The 20,668-nt window shown below is 42.2% G+C and overlaps 1 protein-coding gene across 5 annotated transcripts in view; it reads left to right on the top strand.

The window, feature by feature from the left end:
* The window catches only part of LOC142159786 (uncharacterized), a 164,864-nt gene that overhangs the window by 68,973 nt on the left and 75,223 nt on the right, over window positions 1-20,668 (top strand). For 2 of the 5 annotated variants that reach the window (XM_075214516.1, XM_075214514.1), the window contains 2 exons: window positions 1,276-1,354; window positions 2,422-5,909. The exons of 1 other annotated variant lie outside the window; for it this stretch is intronic. In XM_075214516.1, coding sequence (XP_075070617.1) covers window positions 1,276-1,354; window positions 2,422-3,983 — 1,641 coding nt within the window. In that variant the 3' untranslated portion in view covers window positions 3,984-5,909. Of the gene's footprint in view, window positions 1-1,275; window positions 1,355-2,421; window positions 5,910-20,668 lie in introns of those variants that run through there. 2 more of the 5 variants (XM_075214517.1, XM_075214515.1) reach the window with 1 other exon arrangement.

Here is a 20,668-nt window from a genome sequence, read left to right as displayed (position 1 = left end):
ACAAATACTTGATATCTTATTTATACACTGAATTTTAAAGTTGATCTACGACATGCCGTACCCCAAATATAAATCTGCCATCACATTTTAAATTTACCTCCCCCCTCCAATGCAACATGGTTTTTCCTTACTTACTTTTGCTTAACTTTCGTTAATGAATTAGGCCCTGACCAAATGTTGATCTTTGGAAGACAAGGTTTCTCTTTTGTTTTCTGGATTTGGTCCGAGCTTTGCATATTTATGTGTGAAGGACCCAAGATATGCGTGAGTCTGAGGCTCTTATGGCCCTCTATGAAGTACAAAAGAGAGTCTGGCTAGCCTCTATGGTGACTATTGCTCATTGTATTACGGCCTTTAATTCGCCAGGCATATCATGGGGCTGGGCAGCCTGTTTCAGATAATCTTAGGACTCACTCCATGGGATCGGTGATTGCTTCCTGGGCGGCACGGCATGGTGCCTCAACTGAGGAGCTGTGTTGGGCAGGCACCTGGTTCTCCATTCACACTTTTACATGTTTCATGTGTTTATATCAGGGGAATACTAGGTTTGGAAGAAAAGTGCTTTGTGCCATTCCTTCTGAGCGTTCCCATCCGTGATGGCGGATTTGGGATGTCCCAATGTACCCTGTGTCCCACAATTGGATGTCGGAAAAAATAGGATTTTTATACTTGTGTAAAAACAGTTTCTCTTCGTCCATTGGGGGACAATGCTCTAGTTTCTCTTTTTGAGTGACATGTTGAGTCTTTTTTGTTCAAGCGAATGTTGTTTTCCTCTTTCCTCTTATATGTCTCCTTTTCTGTGGGGCTTGGTTAAACATAAACGGAAGCCTAAACAGGAAGAGAGGTATAGAGGGGGATGAACTTAGGACTAGATATCAACTCTATTAAAAGTGCTCAATGCCTATTCTCACTACACTATACCCCAATGTACCTAGTGTCCCCCAGTGGAGTAAGAGAAACAGATTTTACATAACTATAAAAATCCTATTATTATCCCTTAGAGTAGATGCAAAGCGGAATTCCTAGCAATAGCTAGCCCACTACTTAACCCTAAAACCAGAGATTCCTAGGGGCCAATAATTAAAGAAGAAAACACAAAATAGAACTTTTAAAAATAAATGTTAAAGCCATTTAGCACGGGTTTCTACATTTTTTTTAAAGGTTGACATTTCATTCTCACCCCCACCAAGTGATGTGTCTGTGTGATGACTGTATCATTGTGTGTGTCAGGTTTCTATAAGGTGTGAGGATGTCACTGTCTATTTCTCCATGCAGGAGTGGGAGTATTTAGAAGAACACAAGGCTCAGTACAAGGACGTGATGATGGAGAATCACCAGCCCCTTACATCACTGGGTAGGAAAAGATTTAACCACACCCCTGTCTGTGTGTATAGGAGATGCCTTCACTACATGTAACAATATATATGTGTACAGTGTGAATTGTTTATAGTTTGTAGTTGAATTTGCCTATGTGCTTTGCTTAGGAAGTAAATGTCTGCATTACAACACAATTTGTCTCCACTAAAAAGTGTACTTCTCTATTGTTGTTGTGGAGCGTTGGGTGGAGTGTATGTAGTGGCGTAGTGCCTGGTGAGGGCTTAGTTTCTATTTCTATTCCCCCTGTGTCATTACATGTACAGAGCACCATGATTGGTAAAAACTTCCTACAAAAGGTTTTGGGGAGATAATTCTGGTAAATGAATGTAAGAATAAAGGGGAGAAACAGGATAGATCATATGTAATGTAGTGATGATAAAGGATGTTGAAAAACAGATGATAATGGATTCTAATGAAATGCAGAAATGTGTGGAGAGTATTTTACTAATAAAAGTAAACGACTAGATTGTATAGCAGAGTATGTGCTAATAATGTGCAAAATCTTATGCATTTGCTACAAGTAGAGACATCTGCACATTTCCAGTGATTAGCTTCCAAACATTTGGCCGCATTGACACTTTGTAGTGATAAATTTGAGTGTTTGTCCAGACCCTCAACGACAAACCTAGAAGGAAAACCAGGGGGTAAATGCATTAAAGTGAGATTCTAAAACATGGCCACTAATTGCAGCGGCATCAGAGCCTAAGGGTGACCCTCTCCTATTGTCTGAAGCCCCTGGGATTCCTCCTGATACTATCATGAGTAGTGGTGATGAACACTATAATGGCTTCTGTGTAGGAGCGGTAGAGGGGAGGTCGAGGTGATGATGGGGTACTTGCTGACAAGTAATTCAGTAGAGTTTGGAAGGTCCCTGGATGCTGTGGTGTGGGGACCATGGCTTTGTTTTGGTTAAAGCTGAAAGCCACAATCCCTGATAATACATAAGCAATAGACAATGGGATTTATACTCTTGTTTCACAGAATTAATAGTGAGGGTAAAATAGCATTTCATAAAGCTAACCAACATTCATTTTTTCCTAACAGAACTACGCAAAGATCCATCTGCTCTTATTAAGGAGGAACCTGTATCATGTGAAGAAGGAAATCTCACTGACATTTATACATCCACAAATCATACACAATATACATCTACTCTAATTGAAGTGAAATCGGAATCTTCTTTCACTGGAGAAGAAAGTTTTAATAACCTCAGCTATGTTAGTAGCCGGAAAAAAAATGTGAATGATCACAGTGTAGACAAATCTTGGTCTTGTTCTGAATGTGGAAAGTGTTTTACTAGGAAAAGAAGCCTTCTTGTACATCAGAGGATTCACACAGGAGAGAAACCATATTCTTGCTCTGAATGTGGAGAATGTTTTACAACGAATTGGAAACTTTTTTGCCATCAGCGATGCCACACAGTAAGTAAAAAACTTTTACCACACACTTGCTCTGACTGTGGTAAATGTTTTCCCTGTAAATATAATCTTGTTCAACATCTGAGAATTCATACAGGAGAGAAACCTTTTTCTTGTTCCGAGTGTGGTAAATGTTTTTCCTATAAATCATATCTTGTTGAGCATCAGAGAATTCATACAGGAGAGAAACCTTTTTCTTGTTCAGAGTGTGGTAAATGTTTTTCTTTCAAAACATATCTTGCTGTACATCAGAGAGTGCATACAGGAGAGAAACCTTATTCTTGCTCTGATTGTGGGATATGTTTTATCAGTAAATCACATTGCAATGCACATCAGAAAATTCACACGGGAGAAAAAACATATTCTTGCTCTGAATGTGGGAAATCTTTTAATTGTAAATCACATTTCAATACACATCAGAAAATTCACACAGGTGAGACATATGATTGCTCTGAATGTGGGAAATCATTTAACAGTAAATCAAGTTGCAATACACATCAGAAAATTCACACAGGAAAAAAACCATATTCTTGCTCTGAATGTAGGAAATCGTTTAATAGTAAATCAGAATGCGATAGACATCAGAGAATTCACACAGGAGAAAAACCATATTCTTGCTCTGAATGTGGGAAATCGTTTAAAAGTAAATCAGAATGCGATAGACATCAGAGAATTCACACAGGAGAAAAACCGTATTCTTGCTCTGAATGTGGGAAACGTATTTCATGCCAATCAAATCTTATTAAACATCAGAGAATTCACACAGGAGAGAAACCATATCCTTGCTCGGAGTGTAGGAAAGGTTTTTCCTCTAAATCAGAGCTTGATGTACATCAGAGAATTCATACAGGAGAGAAACCTTATTCTTGCTCTGAATGTGGGAAAGTTTTTTCCAGTAAATCAGATCTTGTTGTACATCAGAGAATTCATACAGGAGAGAAACCTTATTCTTGCTCTGAATGTGGGAAAGGTTTTTCCACTAAATCAGTTCTTGTTGTACATCAGAGAATTCATACAGGAGAGAAACCTTATTCTTGCTCTGAATGTGGGAAAGCTTTTACCCAGAAATCTAACCTCTATACGCATCAGAGACTTCACACTGGAAAGAAACCATATTCTTGCTCTGAATGTGGGAAAGGTTTTATAAATAAAGCATCTTTAATTAAACATCAGAGAAGTCACAAGTGAGAGGACATACATTTGCTCCGAGTGTGGGAAAGATTTAACCAGAAATCAAACTTTGTTCCACATCAGAACATTCACACCGAGTATACCAATATTTGTGTTCTGAGTTGGGAAAATGTTTACACAGGAAATCCAGCTTTGTTTTGCATCAAAATGTGGGAAATGGTTTACTAGTTAAGCACTATTTTTTTGCTTCAGAGAAGTCACACATGAGAGAAACAGTAGTCTTTCTCTGATACAGGAATGTTTTGTGAGTTAAATCTGTCCTGATAGCTATAGTTCTATTTATAAGACTTTTCAGAAATCCTAAACTTAAAATTCCAGTTGCCTTAAAATTGAGTTGGCAAAATATTTGCAGAGCTATGTACAGGTTTCTGTACCCTGCAGATCTTGAGATGTTTAAAATTACAATTACATTTGTTGTGCAGCTGAGTATAAGTTATTCTTCTCGTTCATCAACCATTTTATGGCTAAGAAAGGCTGATTACAGTGCCATGTGAGTTGGAAAGTTTCTCCCCTCAGTCACCACTTTTTGTAAAATATCTTCCATTCTGGGAAGCTGCTGAAACTTTTAAAAATGTATTTGTAAATGCCATATTTTGGGTTTAGTTATCCTTGAAGTGCAGTCAATTTATTTGTCATATATTGATGATCCGATAGAATGGACCGCCTATTCCACCCTTTCTGTCGTTGCTGGGATCCGTCTGGGCTTACTTTGCCACCGTTTCCTTTCGTTATCCCAAATCTAACCACAGTAGAAGGGGCTTACGAAATCTGCCACCACTTGACTCCTTACCGGAATCCAGTACCGGGTTTCTTCTGGGTAACTGACGCTGCGAGTGTACCCTGTTACTGGTGTACCTGGGCTGGTACTCCTGACCTCTTCCTATGAATCGGGGTTGCTGTGGATGGATCCCCCCTGGCCTATCACACTGGCCAGAGCTGCTGGGTAGCAGACAGAGCGGTGGTACCGGAAAGCTGGGTCCAAGCCTCAGAAACAGCCCGGAATGGATTCTATTTTGGGTCTAATCTGTAGGTCTCAGGGATAAAGAAGTTTCCAAGCAGTTCTTTGAAGTTAGTAATGTTTATTTGCTCACACTGGTTGAAGGTGCCAGTGAGCAGGTCAGATGAAACAAGAAGAACAATTTTCAATACAAGACAGTGCTTTTTATACAGATTTGGACACAGCCTCCCAGGGTAAGCCAGCCCCCTGAGATCGGAGCTATTTTTAGAATCGGGATGCAATTTGTTTACCCAAACATGGATTTACATGCAATGCAAAGCTAACAATATTTACACTTATCTATGATATCCTAAAACTTGCTGTGATTTCCTGCATCTTGTTTTAGACACAGGAAATAATAATAGCAAATCTAATTAAACCTTTCTGTGCCTTCAGGTGCTGGACCCTCACACATCAAAAGGTCTAATTAACATGAGATTTACATGTGTCCTTTCTTTAGACAGTTGCAGAATACACATTCCCAAAGAACGTTACAAAGCCCCAAACAAGTAATTTCCCTACACCAAGATACAGAAAAGACTTCCTCAACAAGGGCTTATTGTATCAGATATATACCTCAGAAATAATGCATTTCCTCTAGCAAAGTTAAAACAAAAAACAGATTTCTTCCCCTGGTCTCGGAAATAAAGATATTTCCTTTACCAACATACACACAATATCAAAAAGAAGTACATTTGCAATTATATAAATAAGCGCCCTGCGCTATTTCCTTTAAATTCATTTATATCATAAGTTATTTATAAGTGATCCAGTCACAGATGAGTTGAATAAATTGATGCAGAAAAATAGTAATGCAGACCAGCGTCGGACTACCCCGCCTGGGTAGTCCCCGATGCTTGTTAGCCTCGCCCCCTTCATTGGTGGGGCGAAGCAGTGAGCAGCTGTTTTTGTTTTGGGGTGGTTTATGTGGGTATGGGAGGGCGGGGGGAGGCAGGGAGGAAAGTGCTCAAAAACATTGGTGGTCAGTGGACAGCAACAGGCAGCCATTCGCTGGGTTGCCTATTGCAGTATGGGGTACCACAGTGCTGTGCAACAGACAGGAAGTCTCACTTCCTGTCTGCCTAATCTGAGGAGCGACGCTGGCAAGCTCAAATAAAGGTTAGTGAGCGGGGGGTGGGGGCTCCTATGCTAAACTATAGTGAGGGGGGCAGCCTATGCTAAACTATAGGGAGGGGGGGCAGCATATACTAAACTATAGGGAGGGGGGGCAGCCTATACTAAACTATAGGGCGAGGGGGCAGCCTATACTAAACTATAGGGAGAGGGGGCAGCCTATATTAAACTATAGGGAGAGGGGGCAGCCTATGCTAAACTATAGGGAGGGGGCTGTCTTAATAGTACATGGGTGGAAAGTAGACTATTATTTTAATGGTGGAGTTTAGGTGGTGGTTTATTATTTAATGGGTGCTATTTTATTTGTGGTGTGATAGTGGGCCAATTTAATTTATTGGTGGGGCCTATTAGATTAAGAAGTGATGACGGGACCTTTAATGCTGGACTGGTTTGGGTCTATAATTGAATGTGGGGCTTAGTTTGGGGAGGAGGGCTATTTATTAAATGTGAACATTAATTATTTAATGCCAGGAATGGGTGTAGGAAATAGTTGGATTAAACATAAATGCTATTAATTTATGGCTGGAGGGAGGTTAATAGGTTTATTGGGAATACTATTAATTTAATAGTGGGGTTGGTTGGAGGGAAATAGATCTATTTATCATATGTGAGTACTTTTACTTTAATGTTGGGGCTGGAGAGAGGCCTAATTATTAAATGTGGGTGCTGTTGATTTAATGCCGGAGATGGTTGAAGTTTTCTAAATTTCATGTACCCATTTTATTTTTTTCAAATAGGGCCTCCAAGGATCCAGACAAGCAGCAACTGTTCTACAGACACCAGCATCCACAGGTGGTGAAGATGACAAGAACAGGTAGGAGAGAGCGGGACAGTCTGCCAACTGTTGTGAATCTGGTGGGTTAGTCCCAAATTTGGGTGACTGTCTTGCTTAGTCAGGATTTGGTCTGACTACAAGGACAGTTCGGAGGTATGTCCCGCTTCATACTGTACTGCTCGTGAAGGCAGAGCTGTGTGCTTCTAACAGTAGTTCACACATTTTTGCCTGTGTATTTGTCTAAAATTCGTCTAAAATGATATACCCCCTGTGTTAAGTGCACCAGCCTCCCCAACACCCCCTTTGCAGCGCTGCATGGATGGGCCCCAGTCATTGTTTTCCCCGGTGGGCCCTTCATACCTCAGTCCGACACTGGTGCAGACAGATATTTAAGGAAGTTGGGAGGGGGTTTATTAAAATGCCCTCACTGTAGTGAATGTATAATGAGTACCGGAACACTTGAAGGATTATATTATGGAAGGTAAGTCCACAGCCATGGCTGCATTGGGATGGGTGTGCAGGAAAAATTGTTCAGGCAGCCCCACACTATGCATAGAAAGGTGTATGGGGGCCGTCCCTATGGACGGTGGCCTTCTTAGTGATGTACAGCACCTCCTTGGCAGGGCTTCACTCATAGAAGCAGGCCTACCAGAAATACACAACACTTCTTCCTTCTAATCGGTCAGGAGGCTGTTTCCATCACTTCTACTCTGAACTTTGTGTATGTTTAGCAGCCACAGTTAGCTTATCTGGGTACTGCAGATTTGCTCTATACTTTGCATCTGTTTGTAGTCCACTTTCAGCTTGTCATTGTGCACTGCTGTTGTCCACTCATATCTCCCCGGATATCCTACTTTGGGTGGACAAGTTCAGGATGGAGTCCATGAGAACCGTAATCTTCAGCAGGGAGCAAGGTGAGTCCATGGTGTCTTTGGACATCAGGGACATACTTGCATATTCCAATCTTGGAGGAAGGAACACCAGTGTCTCCTCAGATTCACAGAGTTGTGCCACCATTTTTAGTGTGGGCTATGCGTTTTGGCTTATCTTCAGTGCCAAGGTGTTGGGACTCTGTCCTTATTTTGAATTAGACCTGCAGTACCTCTCTGCTACCAGTGATGTTGCTGTTATACCTGAACAGATTCTCCTTGCCTGCAATGGGTTAAACCCTCAGCATCTGATCTGGATTGTGATTACTTGTAGCTTGCCTTTTTTAACACTGCATTTTCCCACAGACTGGTGCCTTATAGGACCTCATGAAGATCCTGTTAGATCACAGATTGGTGTCTGTTCACCTCTATTTTGAAATTCTGCACAGATGGTCTCCTCCTTTAAGGCGACGCACTTTACATGGTTCCACTTGAGGGAGTTTCAGTCATCTGACTATCTCTAAGGATGCACTCTTTAGTGCAGCTCCAGGGTTTAGAGACTCCAGGGTAGTCATATCGGTTTTCAATGAATTAGTCAGAGCGTTGCATTCCACTTGAGGGAGTTTCAGCCATCTGACTATCTCTAAGTGTGCTCTCTTCTAGTGGCAGAAGGGTGACTCCCTTGATAGGAAGCAATCTTTCTCCTTGGGATATGGACAATGGTCTACAGATGCCAGGCTGGGAACCTGCCACTCTTTAGTGCAGCTCCAGAGTTTGTAGACTCCAGGGTAGTCATATCGGTTTTCAATGAATTAGTCAGAGCGTTGCATTCTGGTGAGGAAGGGCTCTTGAAATGCAATCGTACTATGACATTGCAGTAACATACCTCAATCATGAGGTAGGAACCAAGAGTCTGCTGGCCATGAGGGTCCTGCATAATCTTGAGATGAGCGTAACTTTCCAGCCATCGTGGTAGTATTCACTCTAAAGGTGTAATCCTGGGTTGTAGTTATTCTCAGCTAGGCTCTTCTTGTGATGTTGGTATGCCCTTTGCACCACTGGGTGGAGTGTCACTGCTCCTTTACTAGTGTTGCTAGTAGATTCAGTGTCAGCAACATGGGTCTTGCCTGTTTCCTGCAGTAGCAATTCTTTGGGGCGTTTCCTTGATGGTTAGGGGTACTGGTGGCACTGGACTGGCTGTGAGGGTTATGGTACTTGGGCATTTTCAGCATGGCTGATGGCCTTTTGTGGCATCTGCCTCTTAAGACCAGATCTGCTAGGTCAGGTTTCTTTCTGCTCCAGAGTTTCTTGGCTGACTTTCACTTTTTGGCTCTTAATGCCACGATCATGAAGGCCTAGGGCTTCCCTGACAGCATGGTTCAGATCATGCTCTGGGCTAGGAACCCAGTTTTGGCCAGAAATCATTTTATGATGTGGAAGATGTATACTTCCTGGTGCAAAGAGAAGGGGGTTTCCTATCTTTTTTTTTTATTATTCTTTTTGGTTTATTCTGTTTACTTCTCTCTTGCTGGAGGGTGGTTTCAGAGCACAATGCACAGGCAGCTTCCATACATCATCTCAGTAGCAGTTTTGGATCTTATCCTGCTGTTGGCAGTCTTGCAGCACTTGCAATAATTTGCATATTGTATTCTGAGTCCAATAGAAGACACTGGACCCCCCACACATTATGCTCTTTGTTTATTACTTGATCTTCTTGTTAAGGTTATTGTTCCAGTTGTTTGTTGTTCTCTCCTCTCCCTTTTGTTCTGTCCATTGGGAATTTTTTTAGAAAAAAATCTGAAATGTCCAGTTGGTCACTGGAGTATAGATGGCTTAAGTTTTGGCTTCAAATTTAAAAGTGCCCCGGCTCTTGTTACCGTGCTCTGTACTCCAAGCATATCCAATGTCCCCTATTAGACTCCATATACTAATACTACTAATTACTACTCCATATAGTAAAATTAATCAACCTATCACCTTGACCACTTAACTGCATCCCTTTTGTGTCGAAACCCTGTGCTTTGGTTGTGCTTCCAATTTTGACCATTGATGTAAACTTAACCAAAAAAACAGTCCTCCATGAGACCTAGTGCTAATTGTATGTTTACTACAATGGAAGCATTTCAATAAATATCCTCTCAACGGGTTGGTTAAGAATATGCAGCACTCAAAATGCCAACAATACAAATGTCGACACGTCAGTGATGAAATTGATGACATGTACACATCAATGTACACATCAATATTGTTGACGCAATGAAAATATCACCACAAAATATCTTTTAGCGAAAAATATGGTAACATGTAATAATTGTCAACAATGATACATATATATATATATATATATATATATATATATATAATTTCTGTAATTAGCAAGGCTTGATGTGTACATACCTGATATGTTCATTACTTATAATCTGTATCCAATATCAGACTTTTATCTGTTTGTTAATAATAAAATATAGATTTGTAAGCTAAGGACCCAAAATGTATTATTTCCTTAATCTTATAATGTATTCACATTTATAGCTTAGAATATCAATCCAGTGAATCAATCAAGTGAATATTTTGGTATTTCATAACAGTAATCTTGTATTTTTGTGTTCTGCAACCTTATAGCATTATAACATCTTTTTACATTGTATTTTTGTGAAATGTTTTTACTTGTATTATTATGAATATCAATAAAAAAATCAATAGGCTATGTTTCACAGTAAATACATTATGCACAGGTATATTCATCATTGTGTTAAAGTTGAAGCTCACCCTCTTGCCTGTATTGTAAATGTATATATCACTATCCTTGTTCTTAATATTAAATGTACCAAAATGTGTGTGTGTGTGTAATATATATTATACAGTACTGTGCAAAAGTTTTAGGCAGGTGTGGAAAAAAATGCTGCAAAGCAAGAATGCTTTCAAAAATAGAAGTGTTAATAGTTTATTTTTATCAATTAACAAAATGCAAAGTGAATGAACAGAAAAGAAATTCAAATCAAATCTATATTTGGTGTGACCGCCCTTTGCCTTCAAAACTGCATCAATGCATCAATTCTTCTAGGTACACTTGCACACAGTTTTTGAATGAACTCTGCAGGGAGCTTGTTCAAAACATCTTGGAGCACTAACCACAGATCTGTGGATGTAGCTGGCTCATATCCTTCTGTCTCTTCATTTAATCCCAGACAGACTTGATGTTGAAATCAGTGCTTTGTGGGGACCATATCATCACTTCCAAGACTCCTTGTTGTTCTTTATGATGAATTTAGTTCTTAATGACATTAGCTGTATGTTTGGGATCGTTATCTAACACTCAAATTCCACTTTTGTTATCACTGTTTAAAACTAAAACTATTCCTTGTTCTGACCTTGGTATTAGTTCATCAAAAGTAATTTTATGTTTAGACAACCACTTGTATCTGCTTTTATTCTGCCCTTTGACTCCAAACACAAGGATGATATTTTATAGTAAATAATTTAAATGCATGCAAAGTGTAATCTGTGACTTAGATGTATCAGTTAATAAGTTTTTTGTTTTAGTGACGTCAGTGGATTCTTTGTCACATAGTGGAATTGGAGTGTTAGATAAATGTGACATGAAATGACATACACTATTGATATGTGGTACACCAAACATAAATAATTGTAAGGACTTGCATTTGTAAATTCTTGCTTTGTGAGAAGATGTTATACATTAATTAACCTTGCTATTTAATTACCAACATTGAATTACTGTTAACTGTCATATTAATAAGCCTGCATTGGTAGTGCTTATTGAGGAAATGAATCCTTCGGTTTGCCTAGATTTTCACTATTATTATTATTAATTTTTATTTATAAGGCGCCACAAGGTGTCCGTAGCGCCGTACAGGGACAAACGAGTTACAATACAAGGTGAGACAGCACAGTACAGTAAACAGTAAGCACAGTAACTCAGTAAGCTCAATGCACAGCTAGAGAGGGCGGGGGAAGGGGGAGGGAGGATCCGCAAACAACGGAGCCCAAGAAGGAGGGCATGGAAGACAGGGAGACCCCCAGAGGGGACGGGGGGTGGAGGGTCCTCGAGGAGGAGGGCTAAGTAGCTGGAGAGCAGAGTTAGGAGTGGTGGAAACAGGAGGAGAGATGGCCCTGCTCAGAGGAGCGTACAATCTAAGGGGAGGGGTGGACAGACAGAGAGACAGAGGGGAGAGAAGGGGGACGGAGGCAGAAGATAAGGTAGGAAGTTAAGTAAGAGACTGAAAGGCTTTAAGAAAAAGGTGAGTTTTTAAGGCCCGTTTGAAACTGGACAGATTGGGGGAAGTTCTGATGGAGGGAGGGAGCTTGTTCCAGTGGAGGGGGGCAGCGCGGGCGAAGTCTTGGATACGCGCGTGGGAGGAGGTAATAAGGGGGGAAGAGAGGCGACGGTCAGAGGCAGAACGGAGAGGGGGTGATGGAGTGTGAATAGAGAGGAGGGTAGAGATGTAGGGCGCAGTGGAGTTGGCGAGGGCCTTGTATGTGAGTGCAAAACAAACATACTTTCAATCTCTTATCTATGCTCAGGCTTCTAACCCCAAACGCCTTTTCAATACATTTAATCATCTTCTCAATCCTCCCACCCCGAACCCTCCATCTACTATCAGTGCTCAGGATCTTGCTTCCTACTTCAAGGACAAGATTGACAAGATCAGACTAGAAATGGTATCCTCTTCCTCAACAAGCCATCAGCTCATTTCCTTCCCACTACCCTCTGACACCCTTTCTTCATTTGACCCCACAAATGAAGAGGAAATTTCTACGCTCTTCTTATCTTCCTACTCTACCTCCTGTCCTCTTGATCCTATTCCCTCGCAAATTGGTAGATCCCTGTCTTCTGTGCTCATTTCACCTCTAACTCAAATCTGTAATCTCTCACTCTCTACTGGCATCTTTCCATCACTATACAAGCATGCAGTGATTACTCGTATTCTAAAAAAACAAAACTCCGACCCAAACTCTCTCTCAAATTACCGTCCCATCTCTCAGCTCCCTTGCCCCTCCAAGCTTCTAGAGAGACTTGCCTACACTCGCCTCACACGCTTTCTTTCCGCAAACAACCTGTTGGATCCTCTTCAGTCTGGCTTTCGTTCTCAACACTCCACAGAGACTGCGCTGACCAAGGTTGTTAATGATCTGATCACTGCTAAGACTGAACGCCATTACTCTCTCCTAATTCTCCTTGATCTCTCGGCTGCATTTGACACCGTTGACCACTCTCTTCTCATACAAACACTGCAATCCCTAGGTCTTCAAGACACAGTTCTATCCTGGTTCTCATCTTACCTCTCTAATCGCTCTTTCACTGTTAATTTCTCTGGAGCCACCTCTGCTCCGCTTCCCCTATCAGTTGGAGTACCACAAGGCTCGGTGCTAGGTCCTCTGCTGTTCTCTATCTATACCGCTTCTCTTGGAAATCTAATAAGTTTCTTTGGCTTTCAGTATCATCTCTATGCGGATGATACCCAAATCTATCTATCCTCTCCTGATATCTCGACATCTGTGTTGTCCCGTGTAACTGACTGTCTTTCTGCCATTTCATCTTGGATGGCCTCTCGTCAACTCAAACTTAATCTTTCTAAAACAGAGTTAATAATATTCCCACCCGCCAACAAGAGCATACCTGACATTTCTATCTCTGTTGATAACATGACCATAAATCCCACCCCACAAGCTCGCTGCCTAGGTGTAATCCTTGATTCACGCCTATCCTTTGTTCCCATTGACTCTATATCTAAATCATGTTACATACATCTAAAGAACATTTCCAGAATCCGCACATATCTCACACAAGACACTGCTAAAACCTTAATTCATGCACTAATCATCTCCCGCATTGACTATTGCAATTCCCTCCTTACTGGTCTTCCCAAAAACAGACTCAAACCCCTAAAATCTATTTTACATGCTTCGGCAAGACTGATTTTCCTTGCAAATAGCTATTCCTCTGTTGAATCACTCTGTATGTCTCTACACTGGCTGCCTGTCTTCTACCGAATCCAATATAAAATACTTTTACTAACCTACAAGGCCATCAACAAAGCTGCACCAACATACATCTCCTCTCTTGTCTCAAAATATCTCCCAACTCGGCAACTCCGTTCTGCAAAAGATCTGCGTCTCTCATCCACCCTCATTACATCCTCCCATTCCCGGTTACAGGACTTTTTTCGGGCTGCACCCACTCTATGGAACTCTCTCCCTCGCACAATAAGACTCTCCTCTGTTCTACAAACTTTCAAGCGTTCTCTGAAAACCTACCTATTCAGACAAGCTTATAATATTCCTCAACCACCATCTTAACCTCACTACCTTTAGCCTGTTACACAATTTCACACAAGACAACTACCCCCGGAATAACATTGTTGTGTGACAGGATCATTTAGCTTATGAGTCACCCTACCTTTGCAGTCTGGCTGGGCCAAGATGCAAAATGTATACTTAACCTCATGTGTCAATCTCCCATTGTCCCATAGATTGTAAGCTTGCGAGCAGGGCCTTCTCACCTCTTTGTCTGTTTTACCCAGTTTGTTTATTAGTTTATTACGTTTGTCCCCAATTGTAAAGCGCTACGGAATATGTTGGCGCTATATAAATAAATGATGATGATGATGATGATGAGTGTGAGGAGTTTAAAGAGGATTCTGAAGGGGAATGGGAGCCAGTGAAGGGCTAGGTAGAGGGGGGAGACAGAAGAGGAGCGGCGAGAAAGGAAAATAAGTCTAGCAGCAGCGTTAAGAACAGATCGAAGGGGAGAGAGATGAGAGTGGGGGAGGCCAGTGAGGAGGAGGTTGCAGTAGTCCAGGCAGGAGATGATCAGAGAGTGGATGAGACATTTGGTGGCGTCTTGGGAGAGGAGGGCCGAATGCGAGCGATGTTACGCAGCTGGAAGCGGCAGGACTTAGCAAGAGAGAGGATGTGGGGGCCAAAGGAGAGAGAGGAGTCGAGGATGACACCAAGGCAGCGAAGTTGGGGGACAACTCAAGGCGCGGAGTCTATCGGGGAGGTTTTCACCAGGAACCACCGCAAGGCAGTTTGGTCTTGGCTGCGTCTGTCCCGCAGTTTCTCTCTATTTTTTGCTTTATGAGCCTAAATAGAGATTGCACTCTCAAAACCATGGTACTATTTGAGACATAAAGACCATAATATTGCAATTATTGAGAATATGCTCTGAATCACTTGTGTGATAGTATTAGAACCATCCATTTTTCCCCTTTTCCCATTAGATATGTATCGAATATACAGAAATAGTCAGCAATGGCAGACAACACGAAGAGATGAATAGTAGAAGTCAGCAGGTTACCACTAGAATGATGGTTAGATACTCTGGAGAGTGTCAGCTCTGCAGTCAGCAGGTTACCACTGGAATGGCGGCGAAGTACTCTGTACAGTGTCAGCTCTGCGGACAACAGGTTGAAAATAGAATGCAAATCTCCAGAAGGAAGAAAACACAGCAGGAGCAAATGAAGCCACGTCTAGCACCTAGGAGGTAACAAGAAGAACAGGCACCAAACTTTAGGAGGAGGTGCCTTTTGAATTTGGAGTCAAAATGCCTTAACCAATAGGAGGAAGGAGAAAGGATAAATAGATTGCGCAGACCTGAAACGAAGATGGCGGTGGCTGGGATGGAGGAGGCTGTTGGCGGGACCAGGTAAGAGTGCCGGGGATCTGGTGTGCAGCCCAATCACCCAGCGTGTGACAGGGAGCCAATCTCTTAGGTTGTTGCAAATGGTTTTAGTGATGGGCAAGAAATTTTCCATGTAGATCTTTGAGATGTCTTTGTTTATAATCACTCCCAAGTATTTAAGTTGGGTAAGGCGCCAGTTTCAGACCCTCAGATACATCTGAAGGTGTTGTAATATTAAGGGCACAGATTTCAAAAAATTAATTTTAAAGTGGGAAAGGTCTCCAAAAGTACGGAATTATGACATTATATTTGGAATCGAAATTACAGGATTCATGAGGATAGCAAGGAGATCATCGGCTAAGAGAGCAAGTTTAAATTCTGTCTCCCATCTTCAATCCAGAAATTTCTGGGTTCATTCTAATGGACCGCTCCAAGGTCTCCATACACAAGATAAAAATCATTGGAGACAAGGGACAGCCTTGCCTTGTTTCATTTGTAATTCTAACGGGTTCTGTCAAGTCTTCATTAACCTTGATCCTTGCCGTCAGATTTGAGTGTAAAGTTTGAATCCTTTCCAGAGAGTATGCCCATCATGAAGTCCCAGTCTACTCTATCGAACGTTTTTTCTGTGTCCGTGGACAACAAGACAGTTGGGGTATTAGTAGATGTAGCAAACTGAATTAAGTCGATTAGTTTTGTAGTCTTGTCACGTCTCGCAACCCGGGACAAATCCTACCTGATCTGAGTGGATTATCTGAGACAAGAGTTTTTTCACCCTACTGGCTATAAGTTTGGCATATAATTTTATGTCCACATTGAGTAGTGATATGGGTCTATAGCTAGGCATAGCGCTGGGTCTTTCCCTTTTTTTAGGGAAAACTAATATGGGCCATCAGAGAGTGGTGTGAAAAGTGAGATTGTGCGGATATTGAGTGGTGCCAATTTATTCCTGAAGGTTTTGTAGTATAATACCGTGAAACCATCAGGACCTGGGCTCTTCCCTGAGGGTGTTGTCTTAATTTACTCCTCTAGTTCCTCAGTGGTGAAGGTGCTTCCAGTATTTGTATATTCTCTGCCTCTAGAGTGGGAAAATTAATCCGTTTAAGATATTTGGCTATACGTTCCTGTTTCATTGAATGTGCTACTTATGTGTCTCCCTCCCATAGTGAAAGTTTGGACACGTCAGGGTTGTCATTCAGTTGAACATATGCGTCTAGCATAGTTTCAATTTGTGTTTTATTATAAGCGTCTTGAATGAAGAGTTCATTTAGTTTCCATGTATATGGTCTATAACCCGACTGGGGTAGCAAGGGGGACATGTATACCAGGGCGTGGTCAGACCAGGTGACTTGGCCTATTGTGACTTCTTTAATCAGAGTTAAGTGATTGTGGGATAGGAAGAAGTAGTCCAGTTGTGAATAAATGTCGTGGATGCGAAATGAATGTGCAGTCCCGTTCTGTGGGGTGTTTGAGTCTCCACGTGTTGACCACCTGGTGTTCATGAATGGCGCGTCTCACCTTGCAATATGCTGTACCAGAGAGTCTAGCTGCCCCAGAGGAAGCGTCGACGGCAGAATGGAGAACCCAGTTGAGATCACCTCCTAGAATGAGGTACCTTCCCTCAAGGGATCAACTTTGTCCAATAGGGTTAACAGCAAGAAACATACACATTCACTAGAGTAAAGGGCTGCTTGAAGATTTTGCATTTCAGGACCAGACCCTTACCTGCTTGTAGTTTATGTATAGTTATATGTTTAACAGATAGGCACTCAGAGAGGAGAATAGTCACTCCCAAGTGTCTTACTATCGGGATTATTGCATGTGAATAGGTGTGGATAATGTTGATTATGTAAATGGGGTTTGGATCCTTGCTTAAAGTGTGTCTCTTGTATGACAGCCACATCTATCTTTGTTGCTATTAGATCTCTTAGCAACCTGGATCTTTTCTCCGGGATATTTAGACCCTTAACATTAAGGGTCATACATTTGAGGCTATCCCTCATCATCAAAGAGAAGCAAGCAGTCTATAGGGTATTCACAATGGTATTTCGAGGTGGAGAACCAAATCACCCAAGTGGGAACAGATGGGGAAGGATGATGGTGGGAAGACGGGATGGGAAGGAGGATTCGGGTGCAGTAATATGCAAATAGTAATGACTTCTGAATTGAATATCTACATATTATGAACAAGTAAAATAGACCGCTCCAGAGAGATACGGAGGGCAGTGGCCCAATCATGCTCCAGAAAGAACTTGTGCGGTCCATGGGTACTGGGGGAGGAGCAGTGACAATGACAATTAGACAATAATGCTTCTTGTGTACTGTAACCTGAGTATATTTATAAATTAATGTACTATTTAACTGTCACGGTTTGGTAAACTGGATTCTTTGATCTGCTCAAATTGCCGCTACTCCTAGCAAGGCGCGGAGTCTAACGAACGGACGGTTTTCACCAGGGACCACCGCAAGGTGGTTTGGACTTAGCTGCGTCCGCCTGCATGTCGTGGCCCTTACCAGGAATGTCAGGCGAGACCCTTTAGGGGAGTAAGTTGAATAAGAAGAACAAGATGCTGCAGGGAAGATGGAGCACAAGGCCTGTAGCCAGCGGCACAGCGGAGTCAGGTTGAGTTCCTAAGCCAGCGGCACAGTGGAGACAGATGGAGTGTAAGCTATTTAGCCAGCGGCACAGATGGAGTGTAAGCTCTTAGCCAGCGGCACAGTGGAGACAGATGGAGTGTAAGCTCTTTAGCCAGCGACACAGTGGAGACAGATGGATTGTAAGCTCTTTAGCCAGCGGCACAGTGGAGACAGATGGAGTGTAAGCTCTTTAGCCAGCAGCACAGTGGAGACAGGCAGAGCGTGAGCTCTAAGCCAGCGGCACAGTAGAAATGGAGCGTGAGCTCTTTAGCCAGCGGTACAATGGAGACAGATGAAGCGTGAGCTCTTGGCCAGCGGTACCGCGGAGATAGGCGAAGCGTGAGCTCTAAGCCAGTGGTACAGTAGAGACAGGAGGAGCGTGAGCTCTATGCCAGCGGCACAGCTGAGATAGGTGGAGCGTGAGCTCTAATCCAGCGGCACACTGGAGATAGGTGGAGCACTGAAGACCAAAGTAGAACACACAGGGAGCAAGACGGTAAGTCTTAACCAGGTAGGTAACTCGATCAACAGGCACTGAGGAGAAAAGTTTGGAGCCAGAATGATTAACCAATAGGGAACATGCAGAGGACATGAAAGACAGAGTCCACGCATGCGCAGAGCCAGGAAGCCAGCAGCCGGAGCACGAATCAGTGAGGAACAGGTGAGCGTGTCGGTCTTCGGTTGTGGAAGCCGAACGATCGCCGTGTGACAGTACCCCCCCTTTTAAAGGTGGGCGCCGCACACTTGGGGTTCGGCTTCAAAGGGAATTTCTTGTGAAATTTCTTAATAAGTATCGGAGTATGAACATCCGAAGCGCGGATCCAGGAGCGCTCTTCAGGACCGAAGCCCTTCCAGTCCACCAAATACTTCAACCCTCCTTTACAGAATTTTGAGTCTAAAATTTGTTTAACTTCAAACTCTTGGTCTAGATGAACCTTGGGTACCGTAGAAGGAATATGGGAAAAAGAGAACCAGTTGATGATCAGAGGTTTCAGCAACGAAATGTGAAAGGAATTAGAAATCCGAAGAGAGGCTGGTAGAGACAACTTAATACATACTGAATTGATGACTCAGGAAACGGTATAAGGACCAATGAACCGGGGAGCTAATTTCATACAAGGAGTTTTGAGGCAAATATTTTTTATAGAGAGCCATACTTTATCACCAATTTTGAAGGTAGGCGTAGCCCGGCGTTTCTTATCAGCCTCAATTTTATAACGTTTCGAAGATTTCTTAAGACACTTCCTTACTTGATTCCAATTAGACACAAATCTCCGCTGAAAAGTATTGACAGCAGGAACCTGGGTGGGAGGGAGGGAAGTGAACTTGGGAAAGGATGGATGGATGACATAAACAATAGAGAAGGGTGAATCAGAAGAGGATTTGTGGAGGGTGTTGTTGTGTACAAATTCAGCCCATGGTAGAAGATCTATCCAATCATCTTGATTTGCAGAGGAGAACATTCTGAGGAAGGTTTCCAAATCTTGGTTGACATGCTCAGTTTGTCCATTAGACTGAGGGTGATAGGTGGATGAAAAATTCAATTGAATCCCAAGAAGTTTACACAAAGCTCGCCAAAATTTGGACACGAACTGGATACCTCGATCCGACAAAATCTCAGTGGGGCAACCATGCAACCGAAAAATCTCCTTGATAGATAGTACAGCAAGGACTGGAGAAGAAGGAAGCCCAATGAGTGGAATAAAATGGGCCATCTTCGAAAAACAGATCTACCACAACCCAGATGGTGTTATGTTTCCTACTAGGTGGTAGGTTGGTAATAAAGTCTATGCTAATATGTGTCCATGGTTTGTCCGGAATGGGCAGAGGAATCAATTGACCTGCAGAAGACTGACGGGAGGACTTGTGTTGACTACAAATATTACACGAAGAGACAAATTCCTTGTCATCAAGGTGGAACTTAGGCCACCAATAGTTCCGAGAAATTAATTCAGTGGTTATACGAACTCCGGTATGACCAACAAAACGGGTGGAATGGAACCATGTTAGAAGTTTCTTCCGGAGATTAGGTGGAACAAAAGTCTTCCCAGGCGGAGGTTAACAGGCAGTTGTCAAAGTAGAGGTAAGTAGGCATTTGGGATCCAGGATAGGTCGAGATGGTGTCTCCTCAGTATTGGCGTCAATACAAAAAGCCCGGGACAGGGCGTCGGCACATTTGGTTTTTCTCTCCAGGTTTAAATGTGATGCGGATATCAAAACGAGAAAAGAAAAGGGACCATCTAGCTTGTCTAGGGTTTAGACACTGGGCAGATTGTAAGTACAGAGGATTTTTATGATCTGTAAAAATAGTAACTGGATGTCCAGCCTCCTCCAACAGATAGCGCCACTCTTCCAGGGCCGTTTTAATAGCAAGTACTCTTTGGGCCTGAGTCATTAAGGAAAGTAAGGCAAAAAAAGGAGTAAATGTTCTCCGGGACAAACCATGTTACAATGCAAGGGGTGCAAATTAGTTTATTATTGTGAACATAAGGAAAATACTGGCTGTTTTTTCATGTAACACATAAATACTTGATAACTTTATTTGTACACTAAAATGTAAAGTTGATCTAGGACATGCCCTACCCCAACTATAAATCTGTCCCCACATTTTAAATTTACCTCCCCCTC

The sequence above is a fragment of the Mixophyes fleayi genome, chromosome 6 (assembly GCF_038048845.1).
Source record: "Mixophyes fleayi isolate aMixFle1 chromosome 6, aMixFle1.hap1, whole genome shotgun sequence".
NCBI lineage: Eukaryota > Metazoa > Chordata > Amphibia > Anura > Limnodynastidae > Mixophyes > Mixophyes fleayi.
The sequence above is the reverse complement of the archived record's forward strand: the minus strand, read 5'-3'. Positions and strand labels throughout refer to the sequence as shown.